This window comes from Lepidochelys kempii, chromosome 6 (assembly GCF_965140265.1).
Source record: "Lepidochelys kempii isolate rLepKem1 chromosome 6, rLepKem1.hap2, whole genome shotgun sequence".
In the NCBI taxonomy this organism is placed as follows: Eukaryota; Metazoa; Chordata; order Testudines; family Cheloniidae; genus Lepidochelys; species Lepidochelys kempii.
In genome coordinates, this window is record NC_133261.1 from 95,950,561 (window position 1) to 95,975,023 (window position 24,463).

Below are 24,463 nucleotides of genomic sequence, written 5' to 3' on the forward strand. Positions count from 1 at the left end.
ACCTCAAGTCAAAGGGCAGGTTTTGCATTTAGTTCTGAATGCAGTGAAGTTAGTGGTTATTCTTATTTCATTTAGCAGCAAATGTCATGGTTCCACTCCATTTCCCGTGAAAAAAACAGTAAGTCACTTACCCATACAGTAACTGTTGATAAATGAGATGTATTGTGCATATATATGTTCCACTGCAAGTGTAGTTGCACCCAAATGCACTCGAGACTAAGACTTTTGCCAGCATGCACCCCTGCTCAACTTGTGCTCTTGGGTGAGAGCATAGAAGGGTCACATCTGCCACTTCTCTCTCCATTCCTTCACACTGCTTTATTTAATGTCCAAAGTAGAAGGGAAGGTGAGTAGGTAGTGGAATGTATATATGTACAACACATCTCTAAGAACCACAGTTACAGTACAGGTAAGGAACAGTTTTTTCTCTTCAACTGATTGTGCACATATTCATGCCATTGCAGGTGACTCATCTGAAGTCCCTCCACTTGAAGGGAGCTGCTAATCATCTGAACAGAGATTGTAAAACCAAGTTGTTGACTTGGACAAGAATCTAGAGGCTTGAGTGATGGTAAAATGTCTGGAAAAGTTATGTACAGATGACCACATTGCTGATTTGAAGATATCCACTACATGGATGTTGCAGGTCTTGTCTACGCTCAAGAGAAAAGTCAATCTAAGCTATGCAATGAGAGTTACATGAATAGCATAACTCAAATCAACGTAGCTTAGATCTACTTAGGGTCCACACTATACGACGTCGACGGGAGATGCTCTCCCGTCGACTCCCCTTACTCTTCTCGATCAGGTGGAGTACAGGAGTCGATGGGAGAGCGATTAGCAGTCAATTTAATGGGTCTTCACTAGACCCACTAAATCGATAGCCAATGCATCAATCGCCACAGCGTCAATCCTCCAATAAGTGTAGACAAGCCCTCAGAAAAGCTGATGAAGTACACTGAGCTCTGGTACAGTGAGTTGCTATCCTTGGTGCAGGAGAGACTTTAGCATGGTCATAGCACAGCTTAATGTAGTCAGTAATCCAGTGAGAAATACACCGAACTGTTACCGCTTGATCGCTAAATCTTCCAGTGTAGGCAACAAAAAGCCTAAGAGAGGCTCTAAAAGGACTTAATATGATCCAAATAGAATGCCAAAGCCCCGTGAATGTTTAAAGTGCAGACCTTGTCTTCAGCTTTGGAAAAAATATGAATAGCGAGAGTCAGGTGGAAAGCTATTATCTTGGGCATAAACTTTGGGTTTGGCCTAAAAGAAATTGTGTCTTTGAAAGACTGTGAAAGGAGGATCCACTAAAAAAAAACCAAAGTTCTAAAACTGTCCTTGCAGAAGAGATTGCCACCAGAAACACTATTTTCATAGACAATGAAGACAGTGACATTCTCACTACAAGTTCAAAGGGATAACTGATTAATCTAGAGAGGACTAGGTTGAGGTCCCATAACAGTACTGGATCATAAGAACATAAGAAGGGCCATGCTGGGTCTGACCAAAGATCCATCTAGCCCAGTATCTTGTCTTCCGACAGTGGCAAATGCCAGATGCGTCAGAGGTAATGAACAGAACAGGAAAGTTATCTAGTTTTTTTTTTTTAACCCTGTTATAGTCTTGGCCTTCACAACATCCTCTGGCAAAGAGTTCCACAGGTTGATTGTGCGTTGTGTGAAGAAATACTTCCTTTTGTTTGTTTTAATCCTGCTGCCTCTTAATTTCATTTTGTGATCCCTAGGTCTTGTGTTATGATAAGAAGTATATAACACTTCCTTATTTACTTGCTCCAGACCAGTCATGATTTTATAGACCTTTACATATCTCCCCCGCAGTCATCTCTTTTCGAATCTGAAAAGGCCCAGTCTAATTCCTCATATGGAAGCTGTTCCATACCCCTATCATTTTTTTTTTGCCCTTTTCTTTACCTTTTCCAATTCCAATATATATTTTTTGAGATGGGGTGACCACATCTGCTTGCAGTATTCAAATGTGGTCATTCAGATGGACTTATAAAGAGGCAATATGATATTGTTTGTCTTATTATCTATCCCTTTCTTAATGATTCCCAACATTGTTAACTTTTTTGATTACCGCTGTACATTGAGTGGATGTTTTCAGAGAACTATCCACAGTGACTCCATGATCTCTTTCTTGAGTGGTAACAGCTAATTTAGACCCCATCATTTTATATGTATAGTTGGGATTATGTTTTCCAGTGTGCATTACTTTGCATTTATCAACAGTGAATTTCATCTGCCATTTTGTTGCCCAGTCACCCAGTTTTGAGAGAGCCCTTTGTAACCTTTCGCAGTCTGCTTTGGACTTAACTATCTTGAGTAGTTTTGTATCATCTGCAAATCGGACACAGATGGGTAGATGTAGCATCTGTAAATAATCTGTAGATGTTGACTAGACCCTTCAGAAATTTGGAAACCAGAGGGGTGAGATAAAATGGAAAATCCATCCACTGGCAGATGAAGAGCAGATATGGAAGCCAGGTAGGCCATCTGAAAGGCTGGATGATTTTAGGTGCAAATAGACCAGTATGAGTCTAACCTTTGTGTGGTGGGGAGATGGTTTTGATGGGGCACCTGCCCCACATTGGCCGGTTGGGGTAAATACAGCCCTGAAACGGCTGTGTTAAACAGAGCCAAGAGGAAAAAGTCCTCAAGGAGCACCCAGTCAGGGCTGGGAAGGCCCATATAACAAGAGCTGCAGGGCAGAATAAATTCAGTAGCTGCCTGGAACTCAAGGAGGGAGGACGAGGCTCCTAGCAGGAGGAAGAAACGCCAGCACCCTGATCAGAGCTGTGCTGCCTGCAGGGATCAGGGAAGCTAGAGAGAGCTCCTGGCTAGCTGCTAAGACTGGCAGGCTGAAGCCCTGAGGTAAGGGCGAAGAAGGTGCTGGGGGCTGCAGGGAAGTGGCCCAGGGAAATGAACTGAGGAGTCGGAGGGGACGCAGCAAGTGGTGGCCACCTGCAGGGTCTCTGGGCTGGGACCCAGAGTAGTGGGGGGGGCTCAGGTCTCCCCCGCCCCCACTCACCACTGAGGAAGTGGCTGGACTGAGGGACTGTGATACTGTCCCCCAGAAGGAGGTACAGAGAGTGTGGCACAGCCGGAGGGCTGTGTCCTGAAGAAGACACCACAGTCTTTAGAGCGACACAGGTCCAGGAGCAGAAGTGACAGCCGCGAGACACCACCAGAAGAGGGGGTGCACTGGCTAGCAGAGCTAATCCCTGGGACAGCCAGCAGGAGGAGCCGCAGTGGTGAGTGCACCCCATCACATATGGTGGAAAACACCTGTATTCAGTTGCCCTTGAGGGAAGGGGACTGAGTGAGGGACTCAGAGACTGTTTGACCGCTACCCCTGATACAAGGGGAATTTGAAAGACTATCTGAGAGACAGTAAAGGTGGAGAGACAATGGATCCGCACTGGGCATGTTTTGCCAAGAGCTCATACACCCTCCCAGACTGGACTCCAGAGTCAGTGACCCTGTGAAAAGGAGCTGACAAGCAGCAAGGCCAGCTTCAGGCCCTGCTGCTGCAGGTACTCCAGATGCAACAGAGACAGTGGGAGACACAGGAGTGCTTGCAGGCCTACATGATCCAGCTAGCTGAGCAGCAGCTCTATATACTTAAGCTCCTGGGGGAGCGGGTCCACAGAGGCCGCAGCGAACGAAAGGGGAAGCAACACACCAGGGCCAGGAGACCTGTGGCTGAGCCAAGTGACTGTTATGCCAGTAGGCAGCAAGGACACTGGAAGGGAGAATGACCCTACCAGGATGGGAGACAGAAGCCTCTCCCAGAGATTGGGAAGAAGCAAAAGCCCAAGAGAGTCCCACCTGTGAGGAGAACAGGAAGGAAATGGGTGTGTCGGACCTGTGGGCAGCAAGGGCACCTGCAGAGGGAGTGCCCGGACCGCATGTACAGGATCAAAGCTAACCCAGGGGAAGGGCTGAGCAAGAGAAGGACAATGGGAGACCCCTGACCCAGGGGAGGCAAAGAGGTTGCTTTCAGTGCCACAAGGAGGGCCATATATAGAGGCTCCCATAGAAGAAAACAGGGTAGAAAAGGGATGTCTGGGAGCCAGTCTGGGTCAGAGACTGCCCAGATGGATGTGGTAGTGATGACCATGGACCTGGTGGGGAGCCAGCTGCCAGCAGGGGGTAGTATGGAGGTACTGAAATAGAGGTATGGATGAAGAGGACCCAGACGGACAAGGGAACCCACACTGGAGCAGAACAGGCTACGATAGGGACTCAGACCCTAAAGGAGGGAGGCAGATTGCTCCTCCTACTGAAGAGCCTGAGGCAGGAGAGGGACATCCTGTCGGCACAGCTGTGTGGGAAGCAGGGAAGGTAATATCCCCCCTGTGACAGTTGGTCTTAATGGGGAGGGTGTATGATGGGGCACCTGCCCCACACTGGCCTGTTAGGAGTTAACAGAACCCTAGGGGAGCTGTGTTAAAAGCAGCCAATAGGAAAGGAGCTGTGAGGAGCATCCAATCAGGGCCTTACAAATGAATGACCCTTCCACAAACCAGAGGTTATTTTTGCATCTTTTATTTAGGTTGTGATCCTTCTGAAATAAGCTAAAAAAAAATCATTTTCTCCCCTCATAATAATTAAGTTTAATATGCTTTTGTATCACACTCAATTGGACAGTATCAAGGCAGCTAACGATCTCAAAGTCTCCCTGTGATGTTACACCTTTGCAATATTGGATTATTTATTACCACATACTGTAAGGCATAAAATCCTTATAACAGCAACATCCTAAGCACATTAAATGATTATTTTGAAAGGACAGCTCAGTTAAAAAGGGTAACTGACACACAAGTTGACTCTGGAGAAAGGAAAATGCACTTTTAATCATAAAAAAATATTTTTAGAGCTTTAGAAGAATATTTTGTTTGCTAAAAAATGCTGCTACTAATGCTCAAACTACAGCACTGCCAGCTTTCCCCAGGATAATTTATTGTGAATTAACAGAAAAAAATACCCCAAACAATTGTAAAATGCCCCTGTGACAGGTTGGGTCACAGAAACCCCTTTGGGACTGCCACCTGATGTGCCTCGACTACCTCTGAGCCTGTTTTCCCTGCCAGCTTGGGACTTCAGTCCCTTGCCTGGTTTGAGCCAGACATGCTTGCCTGCTGCAAACACACATCCAAGTCTGAACCACGTCCCCCACAAGCTGCAGGCTTAACTGAAAACAGCTTAAGAAGTGCTCCCGTCTCCAGCACTCAGATACCCAGCTCCCAATGGGGTCCAAACTCCAAATAAATCCGTTTTACCCTGTATAAAGTTTATACAGGGTAAACTCATAAATTGTTCGCCCTCTATACACTGATAGAGAGAAATGCACAGCTGTTTACCCCCCCCCCCAGGTATTAATACATACTCTGGGTTAATTAATAAGTAAAAAGTGATTTTACTAAATACAAAAAGTAGGATTTAAGTGGTTCCAAGTAATAACAGACAGAACAAAGTGAATTAGCAAGCAAAGTAAAATAAAACATGCAAGTCTAAGCCTAGTACAGTAAGAAAACTGAATACAGATAAAAATCTCACCCTCAGACATGTTTCAATAAGCTTCTATCACAGACTGGACACCTTCCCAGTCTGGGCACAATCCTTTCCCCTGGAACAGTCCTTGTTCAAGCTCAGGTGGTAGCTACGGGATTTCTCATAGTGCAGTCCCCTTTGTTCTGTTCCTCCCCCTTATATATCTTTTGCACAAGGCGGGAATTCTTTGTCCCTCTCTGGGTTCTCACCCCTCCTTCTAAATGGAAAAGCACCAAGTTAAAGATGGATTCCAGTTCAGGTGACATGATCACATCACTGTAAGACTTCATTATCCACTTGCCAGCACACAGGTGGACAGGAAGACTTACAAGTAAACAGAGCCATCTACAGTCAGTCAGTTGTCCTAGTTGATGGGAGCCATCAAGATTCCAAACCATCATTAATGGCCCACACTTTGCATAATTACAATAGGTTCTCAGTTATATTTCATATTTCTAGTTTCAGATACAAGAGTGATACATTTATACAACTAGCATAATCATAATCAGCAAATCATAGACACCTTACACAACAACCTTTGTACAATATTTGCTGCAAATATATAACAGTGGTTGCACCAATCATCTATATGGTCACAGGTTATGTTAATAACATCACAGCCCCCATTTAGTTCAACTAGCAAGGATCTGAGGGATGAAATGCTACATTTTTGCTACACAGTGAAAGCACTCAAGCCCCCTGACCCAGACTTCACTATGTTTTAAGAACGCATTAACATGTCGGTGTTAAGTTGATTGGTAAGATGCATGTTGAACTAGCTACGTAACACATCTGTTCTCCTTTCTCCCCATCCCAGTTAGCTATGCTGAAAACACACTCACAGTTTCTTGTCTTTGGGATTCAGTGAGCTTTTCAGACAAGTCTGCCAAGATCTTTTTGGTTTCTGCATCAGTCCTTAGAAGGAAAAAAATGCAAAGATTAATTTTAAATTTTAATAGCATAGGTTAATTTAAACTGAGCAGCAATTATATGCCTTTAACAAACATTTATTTATTTGGGGTTTTAAGCTTTTGCAATGCCTGCATGTTAGGGCAGTTTTTAAAAACAGATCTTCTCTGTCTGCCAATTCCTAGAAAAAGCAGCGGTCAGACTCAGGTGGCAAAACCACATACTAAAATGTATCCACACTTTGAGTGCAGATAATGGGGAGCTAATTTGTGAGACATACCACCACTCAAACTATAAAATGTATGACTAACATGTAAAAAAATCAGCAACAAGAGAATCCAGAATGCAAATCATTTCTCAAGTTACTTTCAGCAATAATTTTGTTCTAGGATTCAGATTTTGAGGAGGACACAGCCATTACATAGTAGCTATTCTATGTAGTGAGAAAGTCATATTCCTGAGTTTTAGCTGCCCATACACTTGCAATAAGATAGTGCTAATATTTGCTTTGTCATTCATTTAGAGATCTGACAGCACCTTGCAAACAATTAACAATCCTTTCTACACCTTTTTGCAGATTATGCCCATTTCACAGAACTATACGATGAGGCACAGAAAACATAAGTGACCTGCTCAAGGTCCATCTGTTGGTTTTTGGTTTTTTTTTTTTGGATACTACAGAAAACCTTAAAGGCTTCAATCAAAGCTCATTGAAGTCAATGGTAGTCTTTCCAGTGACTTCAGGGGGCTGCTGATCAGGTCCTAAACACAATCCACCAGTGGAAGAGTTGAGAAGAGAACAAATGGTTCCCAACTCTTAACCCACTGGATTAGCCAATGAAAAACGCTACCTTTGAGAAGGATTGTGTTTATTATATACTGAATAGGAAGATGATGCGACTTAGATAATTTATTATCATGCAGATTTTGATTCCCGCACATTTTGGAAGAAAGTTCTAAAACTCTCCTCCTATTAAAATTATAATAGGATGCATATTGTCCATTTTGTACTCCTGTGACTGTTAATGGAACAAAATATAAAAAAAGCAAACATGGAACAAAAGTTAATTTCTATATTTATAAACAGCCCTTAAATTACATTTCCTAATTTATTCTTTAAACAGCTCATCTTTTCTGCCTGATGTGGAAATGGATACTACTTATACCGGTTTCTTCTTGAAAGCTCTCTGCTGATATCATCTCCTAGGCGAACCTGTTCACTGCTAAGGTCTCGAAGGGAGCGGTGTAAGGAATGCAGCTGCAAATGAGAACAAACAAATTAAGCTCAAAAGTTTGAAATGTCTTTCTTCAGTGTCATTTCAAAAGGAAAAACATATTTTAAAACTTTTTAAAGAAACATTTAAACAAAACATATAGGTTAAAGATGACAAATGTGTCAAACAATTCCAGACCTGAGGGTCCTATGGTCTGCTTCCGGTTCTAAATACTACAACTATATTATTTCATATCTAATTTAACATTTACTGATAGTACAAGGCTGGATTAGGCAGGTGTGCTAGTACAGCACTAAAGCTTTTCTCCCAGCAGCCATATCTCACCACCACACTTCTCAGCTGTGCAACTGAAAATGAAGTAACAAGATTCTAATCCACGGTTATTCTAGTGCTTTACAGCGCATGGATTTCAGTTACCTGACCCTTTCACAATCCAATCCTGGTCTCCCTGCTCCAAATCAATCAGCAGATCTGGACAGGTGGAGAAATTAAACTCTCTGAACCATTTGTATTACCTTTCTAAGGCATTCTTGTAAATTTCACTTTGGTTCTCCACTCTGAGCACGTGGAGCAGTATAGTTACAGTGTAGAGCAGCATGGTGGAGTAGGAAACTGCTGGGGGAGAGGAAGTAAATCTACTGAGAAAACACTATTTATAAATGAGTCTAGACTTATACAGATTTAAATGATTGTGGAATTATTAATATGTTTCATGACTTGTCATATCTAAGAAATATGGGAAGACCTGGCAAGGTAAACATAGGGAATGTGAATGCTGCGATTGTGAACGTGGCAAGGGGAGAATACTAAGATTCAAGATGTGGTAAGTGAGATTTGAGCATCATCTCATCCCAAAAATCAAATTCAGCCTATGGCCATAGTCAATAAAAACCATCCCAGAGAACAACAACTTATCTATGTTTTTACTGAAATAAGAGGATATGGTTAATATTTAAGTAGTTTTATAAAAATAAGCAAAGCAGTACTTACATTGGCATATAAGGACACTCTATGTGTGTGTGTACACATGTACACACACCATCAAAACAAACAAAAATATTTCAGAAAGATATTTAACTATACATGCAAAAATCTTATTTGTATTCTGGAAAGCACCATAAAAAGACAAAGTGCTGTCTATACACACAACAAAAACAGTGTTTTTCCAAAGAGCTTATTATTACAGATATTTTATTGTTGAAAAGATTAACTAACTCTTCTTTTAGGGGAAAGGTCATTACAAAGATTACGGTGGAACAACTCTGGTAGTTTCTGGGGTCCTCAGGCTCTCTTAATCCCGTGTAATAAAGATTTAGATTGGATTACAGTACCAAAGTTGCATTTTTACATCAACTGATCGTCTAGCATCTAATGAAGATAAAGAGCTCATGCTGATTTGTTAGATCTATCGGCTGTCTTTAATACTAATTATGGTGAGGTTCTGTTGGCATAACTGTGGTTTACTGCAGAGGTAGAGGGACTCGCTCAAGTAGCTCCATTCATATCTACCCGGGGGAGCCCAGAGAGTAATTTGGGGTACATGCTCATATGCGCTGAAGCCTCTCACATAGGAAGTACAATAGAAATCCATCCTATTATACTACCCATTCAAAGTGTATATCAGGCTGTTTGGAGAGTTAATGAGTAGAGATGGGCTGAGGTGTCTGCAACAGACCAACTGACACCAAAATCTTCATCTCATTTCACCTGCCTGGTGCAATGGGACAAATAACTCAATGTCTACATGTAAGAGGGTGAAAATGAGGGCAAGCTGGCTGAAGTTAATCCAAACAAGATTGAAGACTCTGATATCACTATACACCATGCCTTTGTCACCATGAGTTTGGATTGCCATATATGTAGCTTTATGTGTAGTACATTATGAAACCATATGAAAATTGTGGCCAATCACATGGAGCAGATTCTCCCCCTGGGCTATTCACTACAGTTGTAGTCATTAAAAAAGCTCAAGGTGAGCTCCCTTAATTTAAAAGAGATGGTGCTGGTCTAGGGCATCCCACAGAGGAGCTCTTGAATCCAGAGCTTGCTTCCTCATAAGCCCGTGAAAGTTAAAAACTGTTAGCTACAAGACCTGCTTTAAGCAGACATTTGGGATGAAGATGAATGATGGACTGAGAACTGGAAGTCCCAGCATGTTTGAGATAAGCATAGGTGAATTAAGCATGGGACAAGACTAGTGTTTTAATTCTGTGTTGATGTTTATTTAAATAATTGTGAATTGTAAAGCACTAAGAGCTGTAGTCTTTAGATCTTTTTCTCATGATTACAAAAGCTAATTTATTACATGTCAATCCTATATCAAGATATTTTCAAATAGTACCTTTTAGGATATATACAGCATGTCACAGCCTCTGTCACTCTTTATATAAATAAACGATCAAGTTTTGGAAGGAGCCCACCTTAGCCAGGAGGACGGTTCCCACATCGTTAGTATTTTGAGTGAGAGGTGAGAGTGAACGAACTACAGCAAGGGGAATCTTAGAGGACCTTCCTCAAAAACATGCACAATATGCTGTGCTCACAAGTGACATGAGTGCACTATGCATAAAGAATACTTAGAGAAACTCTAGAAAGGACTTTCGTGTCAGCAGCCAAAATACAAGTCCATCTGCTCTCATTTCACAGATTTTTTTTTTTAAAATAAACAACCAAAAGGGAAGTTTGAGAACACATCTCCTACTAGTATTGAGTACCTGGTCCAAATTATCAGCCTCATCGACAAACCGGACATTAGCAGATTTAGACCTCTGACGTCTAGTGCTCCGAGAGTCTCCATAATCCTTGAAAGGTGAGGTAGGCTGGAAATGGCGACTCCCTTTACAAGATAAGGGGTAAAAAAAGAAATAAATGGAAAGACAACACTGCAGAAAGGGAAAATTTAAAAAAAACTTCACACACACACACACATACATATATAGGCATATGAGGAATCAAAGACACAATGTGATAAATTTCACAGATAACCAATAAATACATTTATTGTGTGCTTGTGCATTTCATCTCTCAAGTTTCCCCCCAAAACACCTGCCATCTGCCCACTAACCCATCTTCCCAGGATTTAGTCTAACATTTCAAACAGTTTTGTTTCTTTAAAATCAACCTCCTAAAGAAATATTTCCTTCTCATCCCAAAAGTGAAGCATTTGTCCCCAAAATTACACCTGTCCAAGTCCTAGGGAGGAAAAAATTCAATACTGGGCAATGTCAGGTTTTCCTATACATAAAAATATCACAATTTTAAAGTCCAGTATTTCAGAGCTCTCTCAGGCTAGAAAAAGCAAATTTATATTAAAGGAAAAGGAAGATTCCCAGCTTCCCAATGAGACACATAGCACTTACTACCAGCCCTGAATAGGCCCAAAACATTGGATTTTTAAAATCATGACTTTTCTTTAAATGGAGTAGAACCATGTTTGTTTTTCTTTTTAATGTAAATTCACTCTCTAGCCTTAAAGCAACGTTACAATGCAGTGACATTCTAGAGCTTCTTAACACTTACCTGTGGCTGCTTCACCCTCCAGGTCACTTGTGTATAAACTTGAAAGAGAGGCACTTCTCATTCCAGAATTTCTGAACAATCGTTGGCTCCTTAATTGGCCTATAGATTGTTCCAGTGTCTCTTTTAACTGCAGTAAAATGACAAAATGTTAAAAGGTGTGTATACAGACATGCAAGAAAGTATGAATGTAAAAAGTGTGTGCATGTGCACACACGCATGAGCATATAAATAAAATAAATAAATAGGTTTTGCTTTGAAAACCAAAAAAAGAAAAATCTGGAAAATTGACTAAAAACACAAGTAGAGTTGCAGTCTAGGAACACCAGTTTTTGCAGTTAGAGCTGAAGAGTAATTTCATTGTGACATGACAAAACTTGTTGCATACAGTGTCTATGCAACAAAGAGGCATCATATTTTGATGTCTCCACATCATAATACACTTCACGTCACATTTGCTGAAGTGAAAGTTTTGGAGACAGGTCAATAGTCCTCCAACCCTGCTGGCAAGAGGTAGAACTGGTCTGAAGAAGACAGGAGTGATAGCCTCATAGCATTTTAAGTACAGTATCTTTAAAATAAAAGGACACACAAAAAAGTGCAGTGCAGCAGGACCACAAAGGACTGTTCTGCACCACAACCTAATCAGACAATGGAGAAAGTCTCAGCAAGACCAAAGAACTCTCACCAACTTGAAATGAATTGAGAAGGAAATGAAAAATATCAATTATTTCAAATTTCACAGAATTTAAAGGCCAGACTAGACTATTATGCTCAGTTAGTCTGACTTCCTGTATAACCCAGGCCATAGAATTTCACCATGTGATTCCTGCATCAAACCTGTATGTTCTAGTTGAGTTAGAGTATATCCTTTAGAAAGGCATCCAATTTTGATTTAAAGAGTTCAAGTGATGGTGAATTCATTGAATACCTAAGTAAGTTGTTCCAATGGTTTATTATTCTCACTGTTAAAATGTTCACCTTATTTTAAGATGAATTTATCTAACTTAAGCGTCCAGCCATTGGATCCTGTTATGCTAGATTAAAGAGTTTCTGTTAAAAGGAAGTCTCTCCCATGTAGGTAGCTATTTATAGACACTGATCAAATGACAGTGGCTCAAGACAGTTAAATCCAAACCCGACTGTGAAGAGTTACAAAGGCATCTCACAAAACTAGCTGACTGGGCAACAAAATGGCAGATGAAATATAATGTTATAAGATCAAAGTAAAGCACTCTGGAAAACATGAATCTCAACTATACATACAAAACAATGGGGTCTAAGTTAGCTGTTACCACTCAAGACAGATCTTGGAGTCATCATGGATAGTTCTCTGAAAACATCTGTTCAAGATGCAGCAGCAGTTATAAAGCTAACAGAACATTAAGACAGAAAATATACTACTACTATTATATAAATCCATAGTACACCACACCTTGAATACTGCATGCAGTTCTGGTCATCCATCTCAAAACACCTTTTACTTATCACAAGAACCAGAGGTCACCCAATGAAATTAATAGGCAGCAAACACAAGGAAGTACTTAAACCAGTGGTTTCCAATACCAGGTCGCAGAATGTAAGGCCCTGGGTCACGGTGGCTCTGGTCTGCACCGCTGACCGGGCCGTTAAAAGTCCCGTCGGCGGTGTTGGCCAGCTAAGGCAGACTAGTTCCTACCTGTTCTGACACCACACTGCATCCCGGAAGCAGCCAGCAGCACATCCGGCTCCTAGGCAGAGGGGTGGCCGGGGGCAGGTCCAGCTCCTAGGTGCACGCTGCCCCCGCCCTGAGCACCGGCTCCACACTCCCATTGGCCGGGAACCAGCCAATGGGACCTGGAAGGCTCGGTGTCTCTTGACAAGAGCCGCATGGAGCCACTTGTGCTCCTCCACCTGGGAGCCAGACCTGCTGCTGGCCGCTTCTGGGGTGCAGAGTGGTCCATGGTGCCAGGACAGGCAGGAAGCTATTAGCCAAGATGGTCAGGGACACAATCTCATGCTGTGGGTATCCCTAAACCTCCGACTGCTGGAAGCTGGGATGGAGTAATCATCAATCAATATATTTCAAATATGAACAGAGTTGCATACCACACAAGAAGTAACTCAGCAAACTGCCAAAAAAAAAAAAAAAAAAAAAAGCACATACAGAAAACTATGCCAATGGGATGAAATAGTGTGGTGCACCTGGCTTCAGTGCTCCTGCTCTGGTCCCACAAAGTCAAAGATCCCAAGTCAAAGTGGGGCATGAGTTTAGAATACCTTTAAAGGAAGTCCCCCACCCAATTAAAATTAATTTTACTGTTTCTATAGAGAAATTGAGGTGGTAATGTAAGTACTCCAGGGACAACAACACAGCAACAAGAAGCAAAATCCCTTTAGAAATAACTACAGAAAGAATTAAAGAGAGACTCCTAAAAATGTTCTGTTTAACATCAACTTAGTCTATGTTAAATGCTGAAAGAAACCAGATGTCATAAGAGGCATGAAGATAATCACACATTAGTAAGTTACACACACATTATTAGAGGAGGTGTAGAACACAAGTGGTACATTCATCCAGTCACTCATTTATTAGGCTAATAGCTAATATCTGTTCATACTCTTAATCAATTGCCTCACTTTAGCAGATAGAATGGCTGTTTTTGCAAGACAAGGGTAAAAACAACACTATTTGTATTCTGGTGATTTGTTAGATGAAGACCTGGGTACAATACTTGTCATGGAACAACTGGACATCCAAATAAGATATGGGTTTTAAAAAAATTTTGTTGTAAATTGTATGTGTCAGACTGAGAAATCTTGATGCAGTAGAACTTACCCGCATATACTCGATCATAAGCCGGTTCGTTTATAAGCCGACCCCCCAAAGATGAATAAATAAAAATGGAAAAATTTTATGACCCATTCGTAAACCGACCCTGTAATTCAGGGGTCAGCAAACTGTGGCTCCCGGGCCATCAGGATAAGTTGCTGGCGTGCCAAGATAGTTTGTTTACCTCGAGCGTCTGCAGGCACGGAGGTAAACCTAAGTAAACAAAGTGTCCTGGCATGCCAGCTGCTTATCCTGATGGGCAGGGACAGCAACTGGTGGGGAAATTTGGGGGGGGGGAGGGGGAGAAGCTGGGGGTTACAGGAGTAACCCCTGTGACCACCCCCCACCTAACCCCACCCCTAGCCCAGGATCCCCACACTCTCCCCATCCCATCCCTTCCCACCTTATCTGGGGAGGGCGAGGGGAGGATGTCTCTGGCCTGGCTGGAGCTGCTCCAGCAGGCTGGGCAGCACAGTTGCAGCCTGCTCCGGCGGGCCAGACCAGGTGGCGTGGCTGCAGCATGTTCCAGCAGGCTGGGCCAGGTGGCATGGCTGCAGCATGCTCCAGCGGGCCAGGCGGTGTAGCTCACGAAAGCTTATGCTCAAATAAATTGGTTAGTCTCTAAGGTGCCACAAGTACTCCTTTTCTTTTTGCAAAGTGATAGTAGTAGCAGGAACAAAAACCTTTAAACATATCTTTACAAGAAAAGCAAACTTATTTTAAGACTGTCCTGAGACAAACACATTGGTTCTCACATGAGATTCAAAGCAGGAGTGAAAACAACAAGGAGTCTGGTGGTGCCTTAAAGACTAACAGATTTATTTGGGTTCTAGCCCATGAAAGCTTATGCCCAAATAAATCTGTTAGTCTTTCAGGTGCCACAGAACTCCTGGTTGTTTTTGTGGATATACACTAACACAGCTACCCCTGATACTTAAAGCAGGAGTGTTTGTTTAAGTTACAAACATCTGAATTCTACCCAGGCCAAAGAGAAAGAGGCAAGAATTGGAACTTGATAGCTAAGAAAAGACAAAGGCAGACTTTCACAAAAGAATAATGAAAACTCCAGTGGCTATTAGACACACAAGGGTAGGCAAACACATCCCTGGTCTAGCTAGAGGCCACACAGCAAGTAGGGTTAGAACCAGGAATGAAATCCAAGTCTCCTACCTGCCAGTGAACCACACTGCCTCCTCTTATGTGACGATAGGGACATGAGGTCTAATGTTTTCACTAGCTAGAAGGAACCAGATTCAATCAGGCTAAGGAAATTAGAGACAGGAAAGAACTAGGGTTTTTACAGAGTCTCCCTTTTCCTCATTTAATTGTTCCTGGTTAGCTTTGTCTTTGCTATATGTGTCTTGCATCCAGAACTGATCTAATCCTTCCTGGCTATCTTCTTCACTACAGCTACGAAAGAAGCATCTTGGGGAGCCACTAACATGCATTTTCGTAGTCAAGTTGAGCATCCTGAGCTGACAGACAAATTCTGTTTCTGAAATATATTTAGTACAATCATCTAGGTAGTGCACTGTGGCTTCCTTTTGCCTTCACTCCTCTCAGTCACTGACAAGCATATGGAGTTCTTTCCAAATAGACCGCAAACTGTTGAGTTTAAAGAGATGGGCATGGAAGTACAGTCAGTTGTGCAAGAACAACTCTGGACTGACTTTGTTAAAAACTAAACAAAACCAATGAGCTGTAAATAAGGTTTACATAATGAAACTACATTTGGTGGATACTGCAGAACACTGCAAAATACAAATCTATCATAACATAGGATTTGCTGCACTGGATCACTGTGCCATCAAGCCTATTACCCTGCATCAAAGAGTAACCAACATCTTAATACTTCATAGGAAGGAAAAGACATCATTTCCCCCTTCATTCACCCACCTAAATGTTTTATACATAGGGACGAGAATGAAGGGGAAGAAACAAAGATTCCTTTTGAAGTAAAGTGAAAACCAGGATTAAAATTCATTCATTGTAGGAGCAGCTCACAATCAAGACATGGCTATATTATGATTAAGCTAATTGTTGATAGTCAAACTTCCCCTGAGCAACTGACGACAGGCAAAATAGAAGGATGTAGACTACAGTATTTTTATGCAAAGCAGGATGCTGTAATAATCTTCTTCTAATTTCTCTGTCAGGAATCAGGGCCTGCAGCAGAGCTAGTCTCCAGGCAGCCTCATTAGTATATCTGGGCTGCAGACTGATTAGCCATCCAACCTGATTGGCTGCAGAGGCCAGCAGCTGCAGCTTGCTGGCTTCTCAACACTCATCCCCATCACTGTGGCCTGCTCTTGCATTACCTTGTTCATGCTGCTCCTGCTTGCATCGAGCCTTGCCTCTGTACTTCCCCCTACCTTGAACCCCTCCTTTCCTGCTTGCTCCAGTTCCTAACCTCCAGTTTGACCCTTGACTCCAGCTCCTGTCTCGACCCTCTGGCATCCAGATCCTGACTTCCGATTTTGACCGTTGGTTTTGGCTCTTAATGACTGACTATGGCTCTGAACCCAACCACAAGGCCTGCTGCATGCTCCGGCCAATAGGCTACACTGCCTTCCTCCAAGTGGACTGACCTTCCTCATAGAAGCATCCAGGAATGGAAAGAACTGTTAAAACCATATTTTTTACTCTTTGCTCTAGTTTCAACAAGAGACGGCAGAGTCCTAGATCAGCTTAGATATTTTGAAAACTAGATCATTCCCTGGAGGTAACATGTAATTGTGGAGTTAGAAGGTAGATTTCTGGCTGTTAGGATTCAGAGCAAGACTCTTGTGAGGACACAGTCTCAACACAATACACCTATGTTTAATTCCCTTGTATGGCCTCCCATCACCCAACAAAAACTTCCTCACTGTTCCAGCAGGCTTGGAACCATATAAGAGGGGACAATTGTATCAAGGGTTCCGGCAGCCAGGGATGAGAAATAAATAGTAGCAAATCAGCAGCATGTCAAAATAAGCAAGTGAGACTGCTAGCAGGCAGGAAGAAAGCATAAGACCATTGGTACACAAGAAGTAGAATATGGATGTGAAGGTAATGGAAGATGACTTTTTTATGTTCAGGGAAGTGAACAGGAGCTGTTTGGAAGATGAAGTTTTTTATTAATAGAGGGTGGAGACTATACTTTAGTATTCTAAGTCTCCAACAAGAGGTGTCCTAAAACTTTATTGCTCAACTTGAAGAGAAATCAAGTCAGAAAGATATCAGTCAGAAAGATATCAGTCATCCAGATGCTAAAAGAGAAGGTCCTGAATCAAAATAAAATTCTGACACAGCCATGCTCAGCCAAAACCCAGTTCAACTTCTAGCTGCCTGAAAAGAACACCTACCAGTATATTGAGAGTAAATAAGCCAATCATGTTTTTCTATACTCTGCAAAGTTAGTGTCTCTCTAAAAAAAAAAAAAAAAAAACTGAATAAATTCCATTAGTAAAACAGTGAAAACTAATAAAACCCAACTGTGAACCTACATTTGAGTCTCCCATGTCCAAGAGAAATGTTAAGAGTAAAAATCAGCAATTAAATTATATATATCAGCAAAGGCACAAGTACTCAAGTTTATCTTCTAAATCAGAGTACTGTATTAGTATTGAAGACATCTACGCTTCCCAACTGGGATAGTTATATTCCTAATTACTAGGATAGAATAAAATTTTCCTACTGCTTTTTCAGAAGAAAAATAGCAGGTAATTCAACATTACAATGTAGAAGTATGGAAATTCTACATAATTTAAATATTTAAGTTTAATTTCTTTAAATATTCTACTTATCTGTATTGTGCAGTTGTACTTGGTAATAGTACAATGGAGCACTGAGGGGCATATTTCACTAGAATTTACACAACTTACAGAAGTTGTATTATTGAATTCAATGAATATATACTAGAGTGCTCAAATATTAGGCCAATTTTCAAGCAAAACAGTACATTTTCCACATTTCCTTTCATATTACAGGATTCAGTTTCAATACATCTCTGACTGTAACATCTCAAACTTGATAGCTCCTGTCAAATATAAAGGGAAGGGTAACCACCTTTCTGTATACAGTGCTATAAAATCCCTCCTGGCCAAAAGCAAAATCCTTTTACCTGTAAAGGGTTAAGAAGCTAAGGTAACCTCGCTGGCACCTGACCCAAAATGACCAATGAGAGGACAAGATACTTTCAAATCTGGAGGGGTGCGGGAGAGAAGGCTTTTGTCTGTCCGTCTGATACCTTTGCAAGGAACAGATCAAGGATGCAAGCCCTCCAACTCCTGTAAAGTTAGTAAGTAATCTAGCTAGAAAATGCGTTAGGTTTTCTTTGTTTTGGCTTGTAAATTCGCTGTGCTGGAGGAAATGTTTATTCCTGTTTTTGTGTCTTTTTGTAACTTAAGGTTTTGCCTAGAGGGATTCTCTATGTTTTGAATCTGACTGCCTGTGAAATTATCTTCCATTCTAATCTTACAGAGTGTTTCTTTTATCTTTGTTTTGTTCTTCAAATAAAGTTCTGTTTTTTAAGAATCTGATTGGGTTTTTAGTGTCTTAAAAATCCAAGGCTGGTTTGTGCTCATCTTGTTTATTCTCAAGCCTCCCCAGGAGAGGGGGTGTAAGGGCTTTGGAGGATATTTTGCGGGAAGACTTCTCCAAGTGGTCTCCTCCCGGATTCTTTGTTAAATCACTTGGTGGTGGCAGTGTACCAGGTTTTAACCTAAGCTGGTTCCCAAGGCAAGAAAGAAATCTGTGCCTTGGGGAAGTTTTAACCTAAGCTGGTAAGAATAAGCTTAGGGGGTCTTTCATGTGGGTCCCCACAACTGTACCCTAGAGTTCAGAGTGGGGAAGGAATCTTGACAGCTCCCAGAGTACCAACCAATTTGTTCATCCTTAACACTATCCATCTCCTGTTTTACTCTACAATTAAATATCATCCCATTCATTTCTGATTAAATTCACCCTGGGGTAAAGGCTTGCAAAATGCCTGTGTACCACATTTAAGCACCATTCCATGTCAGAGGTTTAAGTTGTGTATAGGGCCTTGTGTGGGCCCTCTGAACCATGGTTAATTTTGCCCTTCAGCCATTTCCTAAAGGGACCACAAAGAAGACTGGGCCAACCAGTAATAAAAGTGTTCTAATCTCATTCAGAAACTCTATTACTTCCAAAAGGTGGTAGTACAGAAGACTATTAAAAGATTGATTTATACTGTTTAAATCTCTCTCTATATATAAAAACAAGGAGTCCGGTGGAACCTTAAAGACTAACAGATTTATTTGGGCATAAGCTTGTGGGTTTTTTACCCACGAAAGCTTATGCCCAAATAAATCGGTTAGTCTTTAAGGTGCCACCGGACTCCTTGTTGTTTTTCTGGAGACAGACTAACACGGCTACCCCCGATACTTCTCTCTCTCTCTCGCTTGCCCACTGCTAAACACCAATTTTCAACTGGTTATATAATAATACAGGAGGAAGAGGCTTAAGGTTACATTGAAAGTTGCTCACAGTTGCTATAGCTTCAGTCTGCTCATTGTTGTACTCTCTGTACTGTCCTAGCATCTGGTCAACATGTCTCAGGTTTCGGTTGGTATCCTTAAGAACAAAATTGAGGAAAAAGAATGTTAAATTAGAAATCTTCTCTCCAAAGAAACAAAAATGCATTACTTTTTAGCTTTACCATTAATACTTTGCCTCATATTAGGTATCTAAATAAGTGATCTGATTTTCAATGTGGCTGAGCACCCACTACTCCCACGGAAGTCTGTGAGAGCTAGAGATGCCGAGCACATATGAAAACAAATCAAATCAATCATTTTCAATAGATGCTTAAGTTTAAGCAGTCAAATTTTGGACCTTAAAGGACCTTAAAGCAATCATTTAGCCTCATATTATGGCAATCCCATTGAGATTCCAAAGTATCATTATTAAGGCTACATTGTAGTCACGGGTATTTTTAGTAAAAGTCATGGACAGGTCACAGGCAGTAAACAAAAATTCATGTCCCGTGACCTGTCCATGACTTTTACTATATACCCCTTACTAAAATTTGGGCCAGAGGGCCAAGAGTGCTCTGGAGCAGCAGTTTGGGGGTGCTGCAGGTGCTGGGGGAAGGCAGGCTGCAGCGTGAGGCCCAGGACTCCTGCTAGTGCTGGGAGGCAGGCAGCAGCATAAGGCCCAAAATCTCTGCTGGTGCTGGCAGGGGGGAGGGTTGGCAGGGATGGCAGGCTCCCTACCCTTCTCTGCCCAGCTCCTCGGAAGCACCCAGCATGTCCGTGCAGCTCCTAGGGGGAGGGAAGGCCGGAGGGCTCCATGCGCCATCCCCACCATGAGTGCTGGCTCTGCAGCTCCCATTGGCCAGGAACTGCAGCCAATAGAAGCTGCAGGGGCTGTGCCTGCAGGCAGGGGAAGCACGCAAGCCTCCTGGTCTCTCCATCTAAGAGCTGCAGGGACATGCTGGCCACTTCCAGGGAGCCCCCCGAAGGTAAGTGCCAACCCGCACTCCAACCTCCTGCCCCAGCCCTGAGTCCCCTCCCACAGCCAAACTGCTGCTGGCAGGAGGAGAGTGCGGTGGCCCAAGACTGCCCCAGCAATGGTCAGTGCGGCTGCCCCAGGGGCTGCCTGAGCTGCTCAGGCAGCCACAGAGCCAGCTGCATCAGAAGTCACAGAGGTCATGAAAAGTCAGGGAATCCATTAGTTCCGTTACCTCCGTGACAGATACGCAGCCTTAATCATTATCTGTATTTTACAGAGGCAAACAGCTTAAGCTACCTGTCAAGTTCAACAAACAAGGAAGAGAGAGCTTGAAGCTATAGGTAGGCACTCTGAATAAACTGAAAATAAATACTGGCATTTTTGTTATATTGTCTGGCTCAACGGCTACATAAAAATATAAGACACTGTCAAGTAAAAAGGAAGTGTGATCTTCTAGTTATGGCATAAGACTGGAGTCAAGAGATCTGGATTCTATTCAGTGCTGGGATTCACTTCACTCTCAATGCCTCAGTTCCCTCATCTGCAAAATGAGGACAATACATACTTCACACCAAAATATTGAGTCTTAATTCATTAATCAAAATGATGAACACAGTGCATCTAAATCAAGATCCTTCTTCAGCTCAGAATTAAAACTGCAGTGTTGTATCTCACTTATTCCAGCTCAAGTTTACTCTGTTTTCAATTTAAAATTTTTCTTTTCTAAAGTTACAACTCCGCAGACTCACCGTGGGTTCTCTCCTTCTCACACATCACCAGTAGCAAAGATACTGCAGGGCAGGCCAACTTGCACCCTCATTTTTATTGCTGGTGATGGATGCATAAAGAAGGAAAGAACCCAGCTTGAATCTGCAGGGCTGTCAGCTGGAAAGCAGTCTTAACTTGCAAACTGAGCAAGTTTGAGCTGGAGTCAGGGATACATAAAACATGGAACCCCACAATGCCAACTGTACCGAATTACTTTTGCCCACAGAGAAGCCACTGCCCCAAAAAGTCATCCAAACAAGTGACATGCACTCTCTTTTGCACTCTGGTCTGTCCATGATCCTTCATCTGAACAGTATCTATTCAGATTATCAGATCTGTGGGGAAGGGATCTTTGTCTTCACACCCATCTGTAATTATTTATTTTTTATTTATATTGTGATAACACCTAGGATTCACAGGACCCCATTGTGCTAGGCAATGTACAAACACAGAACAAAATGACAGTCGCTGCCCCAAAGACCTAATGTATCCTGTTGGAATTCTCCAATTAATTAAAAAAAAAAGGATTGCTCTGTTCACATTTTGCCAACTTTGTAACTGAATGAGACATTATCAGACCTTTCAATGTTTTAAATGAGTCATTTCTAACAATATTTTATCATGCTTCCATGTTGCTGTCAGAAATAGCAGTAAAATACTCACTGTAAACACAGACATGTCATGCTTTATTTCCCAAATACTTTTTACAGTTTGTAAATGGCAAGTAATATTTCCCATTACCAAAGCACTTTAGACCACCTCATTCAGAATATTGGGCACTTTCTTTTAACAAACATAACTTATCTGTTTGCACAGCATCTGATCATTTTCTAACAACCTGTAAAGTGCTTGCTAAGGTATGGATCTTCTCTGTAACATCTCCAGCACCATGGTTTCGGGCTCTGCTGTGAGTGGCTCTTAGAGGGCCCCGCCTTCCTACACGACCACGAAGAAAGTTCTCTGAATCACTGGATGAATCTGCCATTGATGTATTAAAATCTGGGGAACAGGGAAAAAGGACAGATCTGAATGTAACCACACTTATATTATAAAATCTAGTCATTGAAATATGAACAAACTTGAACATCTCTATTTGCCCACAAATATATATTTTTCAGAGTGGTGATTAAGAAGTGTGCAAACTATGATGAATCAGGGTTTTTGATTGTAATAATGTGAAGGAAGATGACTATTACAGTGAATGCTGACAACTCTGGAAGCATAAACCAGCTGAAACAACTAAAGAAAAACAGGCACATGAAAATAGTTTAAGATGCAACACAGTATACATTTCTCTGCACTATAGATACACGCAAGAACTTTAAAGAAGCAACTGATGCCTCATGAAAAACATTCTATATAGAAATAGTTTTGCCTCTATTTTCTCTCTTTATAGGAAGAGGTGAACAGATGTAGTGGGAAGGAGATTCTTTCTATATTAAATATAGAAGTTGACATAAAATCCAAGATCTCTGTTTCTTACAAGTTCACCTGCTTCAGATTAACATGAAGTCATAATCCTGATGAAGTGAGCTGTAGCTCACAAAAGCTTATGCTCAAATAAATTGGTTAGCCTCTAAGGTGCCACAAGTACTCTTTTTCTTTTTGCGAATACAGACTAACACTGCTGTTACTCTGAAACCTAACATAATTGTCACTACAGCAACAAAATTATAACACCACAAAGGAGGAATTAGGAGTTCAGGTGATCATAGGTAGAGAAGAAGACTCAAAACAAATATATTTTTAAATGCAGCTATCACGAGAAAGAATTTTTAAGAAGGAAGCGACAGAAAAAAATATATAGGAAAAAGTAGCATTTCTTAGGCAGAACAGCCTTGAAATAGATTTCAAAAATTTTCAATGAGGCATGAACTCATATTTAGTATTTTTTGTTTAATCTAGAGAAGTGTTAACTTCTATTAGTGGAAGCAGATTACTGGAGTCAGGACATCTCTGTTCTCTTCCCATCTTTCCACGAACTTTGGACAAGTCACTTGCTAAGTCACTTAGACAAGTCCTATGCCTCAATTTTCAGTCTGATCTGTCAAGCAGTGTGTTGCAAGTTTTAATTAGTCGTGGTAAAGTACTTTGAGACCTTCAGATAAAAGAAGCTTTAGAGTTATTTTAATATTTTTGCTTTATTTAATTTTCATTAGACATATCTTTTCAGACTCCTCATATCAAATATGCAACATAGTTTTTTTTAAAGTCTTTCTATTCAGACATCATCTTCATGATAAATTCTCAATGTGGTACATGCAACTTCTACTATATCTAATGTCTTTTAAAACCATTTATGTCATCAACCCATCTATCACTTTTCTCCTCCAGCTTTGACGACCTCTTTGTCCACTTCTTCAATGAAGACCTCATCTTTTTTCCAGGCTGCCTCCTACTCTCTCTCTTCCCTTTATATTAATCTAACTAAAATGAATAATCTTTTCCTTGATGTTTATGGCTAATGATTAAATTATATTCACATTTCTCCCTCCCTATGTATTTTTATTGAACTACTAAAATATACATATACTTAAACTGAGTATCACCACTACTATAAATCTTGTTTTTCCTCACTTTATGCCACACTACTGTTTACACATCTTAAATTCATATTACACACTCTTTTGGGCAGGAAGCGTGTCTTTCCACATTTTCTGTGAAGCACCTAGCATAGTTTTGGATTATAAAAATAGTGTTTATAAAAATAACACTGTTGTTGAAGAATTGTGTACATCGTAGCAGTCAATCATGTAATCTACATTGTTTTAGAAGACAAAGAACTGATATAGCAATATTTTGGAATAATGTGATAACTACTAGATACATTAATGCAAGCAAACTCCCTGACTTTTCAGAAGGTCTTCTTTTTAACTCCATAACTGCAATACATTAGCAGCCTAAGAGCTTTACTAAAACCAATGATAATATTTTGCACTTATACAGCAGCTTTAATCCAAGGTTTTCCTACAGAGCCATAAATCCCCATTTCATACATGCAGAAACTGAGAAGGCAGGAATGAAATCTAGAATTTGTCAAAGGTCACATAATGAATCTGTGGCAGAACTGGGAGTATAACTCAGGTCTTCTGACTCTCAGTCTATAGGTCTAAATACTAAACACTGCTTCCATAAATGCACAGAATCCTTCTAATTTCTCTCTACATGGATTCTTTGCAAAGTTTTTTGAT

At 41.2% G+C, this 24,463-nt stretch overlaps 1 protein-coding gene across 9 annotated transcripts in view; it reads right to left on the reverse strand.

Moving 5' to 3' along the window:
* The window catches only part of CEP128 (centrosomal protein 128), a 446,026-nt gene that overhangs the window by 405,282 nt on the left and 16,281 nt on the right, over window positions 1–24,463 (reverse strand). For all 9 annotated transcript variants that reach the window (XR_012159510.1, XM_073349335.1, XM_073349336.1 and 6 more), the window contains exons 2-7: window positions 22,111–22,271; window positions 19,539–19,625; window positions 11,240–11,366; window positions 10,435–10,556; window positions 7,652–7,743; window positions 6,419–6,491 (exon numbers count right to left, since the gene is read on the reverse strand). Coding sequence is in view for 8 of the 9 variants with exons in the window: in XM_073349335.1 (XP_073205436.1) it covers window positions 6,419–6,491; window positions 7,652–7,743; window positions 10,435–10,556; window positions 11,240–11,366; window positions 19,539–19,625; window positions 22,111–22,257 (648 nt within the window). In the remaining variant the exon portion in view is untranslated. The remainder of the gene's footprint in view (window positions 1–6,418; window positions 6,492–7,651; window positions 7,744–10,434; window positions 10,557–11,239; window positions 11,367–19,538; window positions 19,626–22,110; window positions 22,272–24,463) is intronic.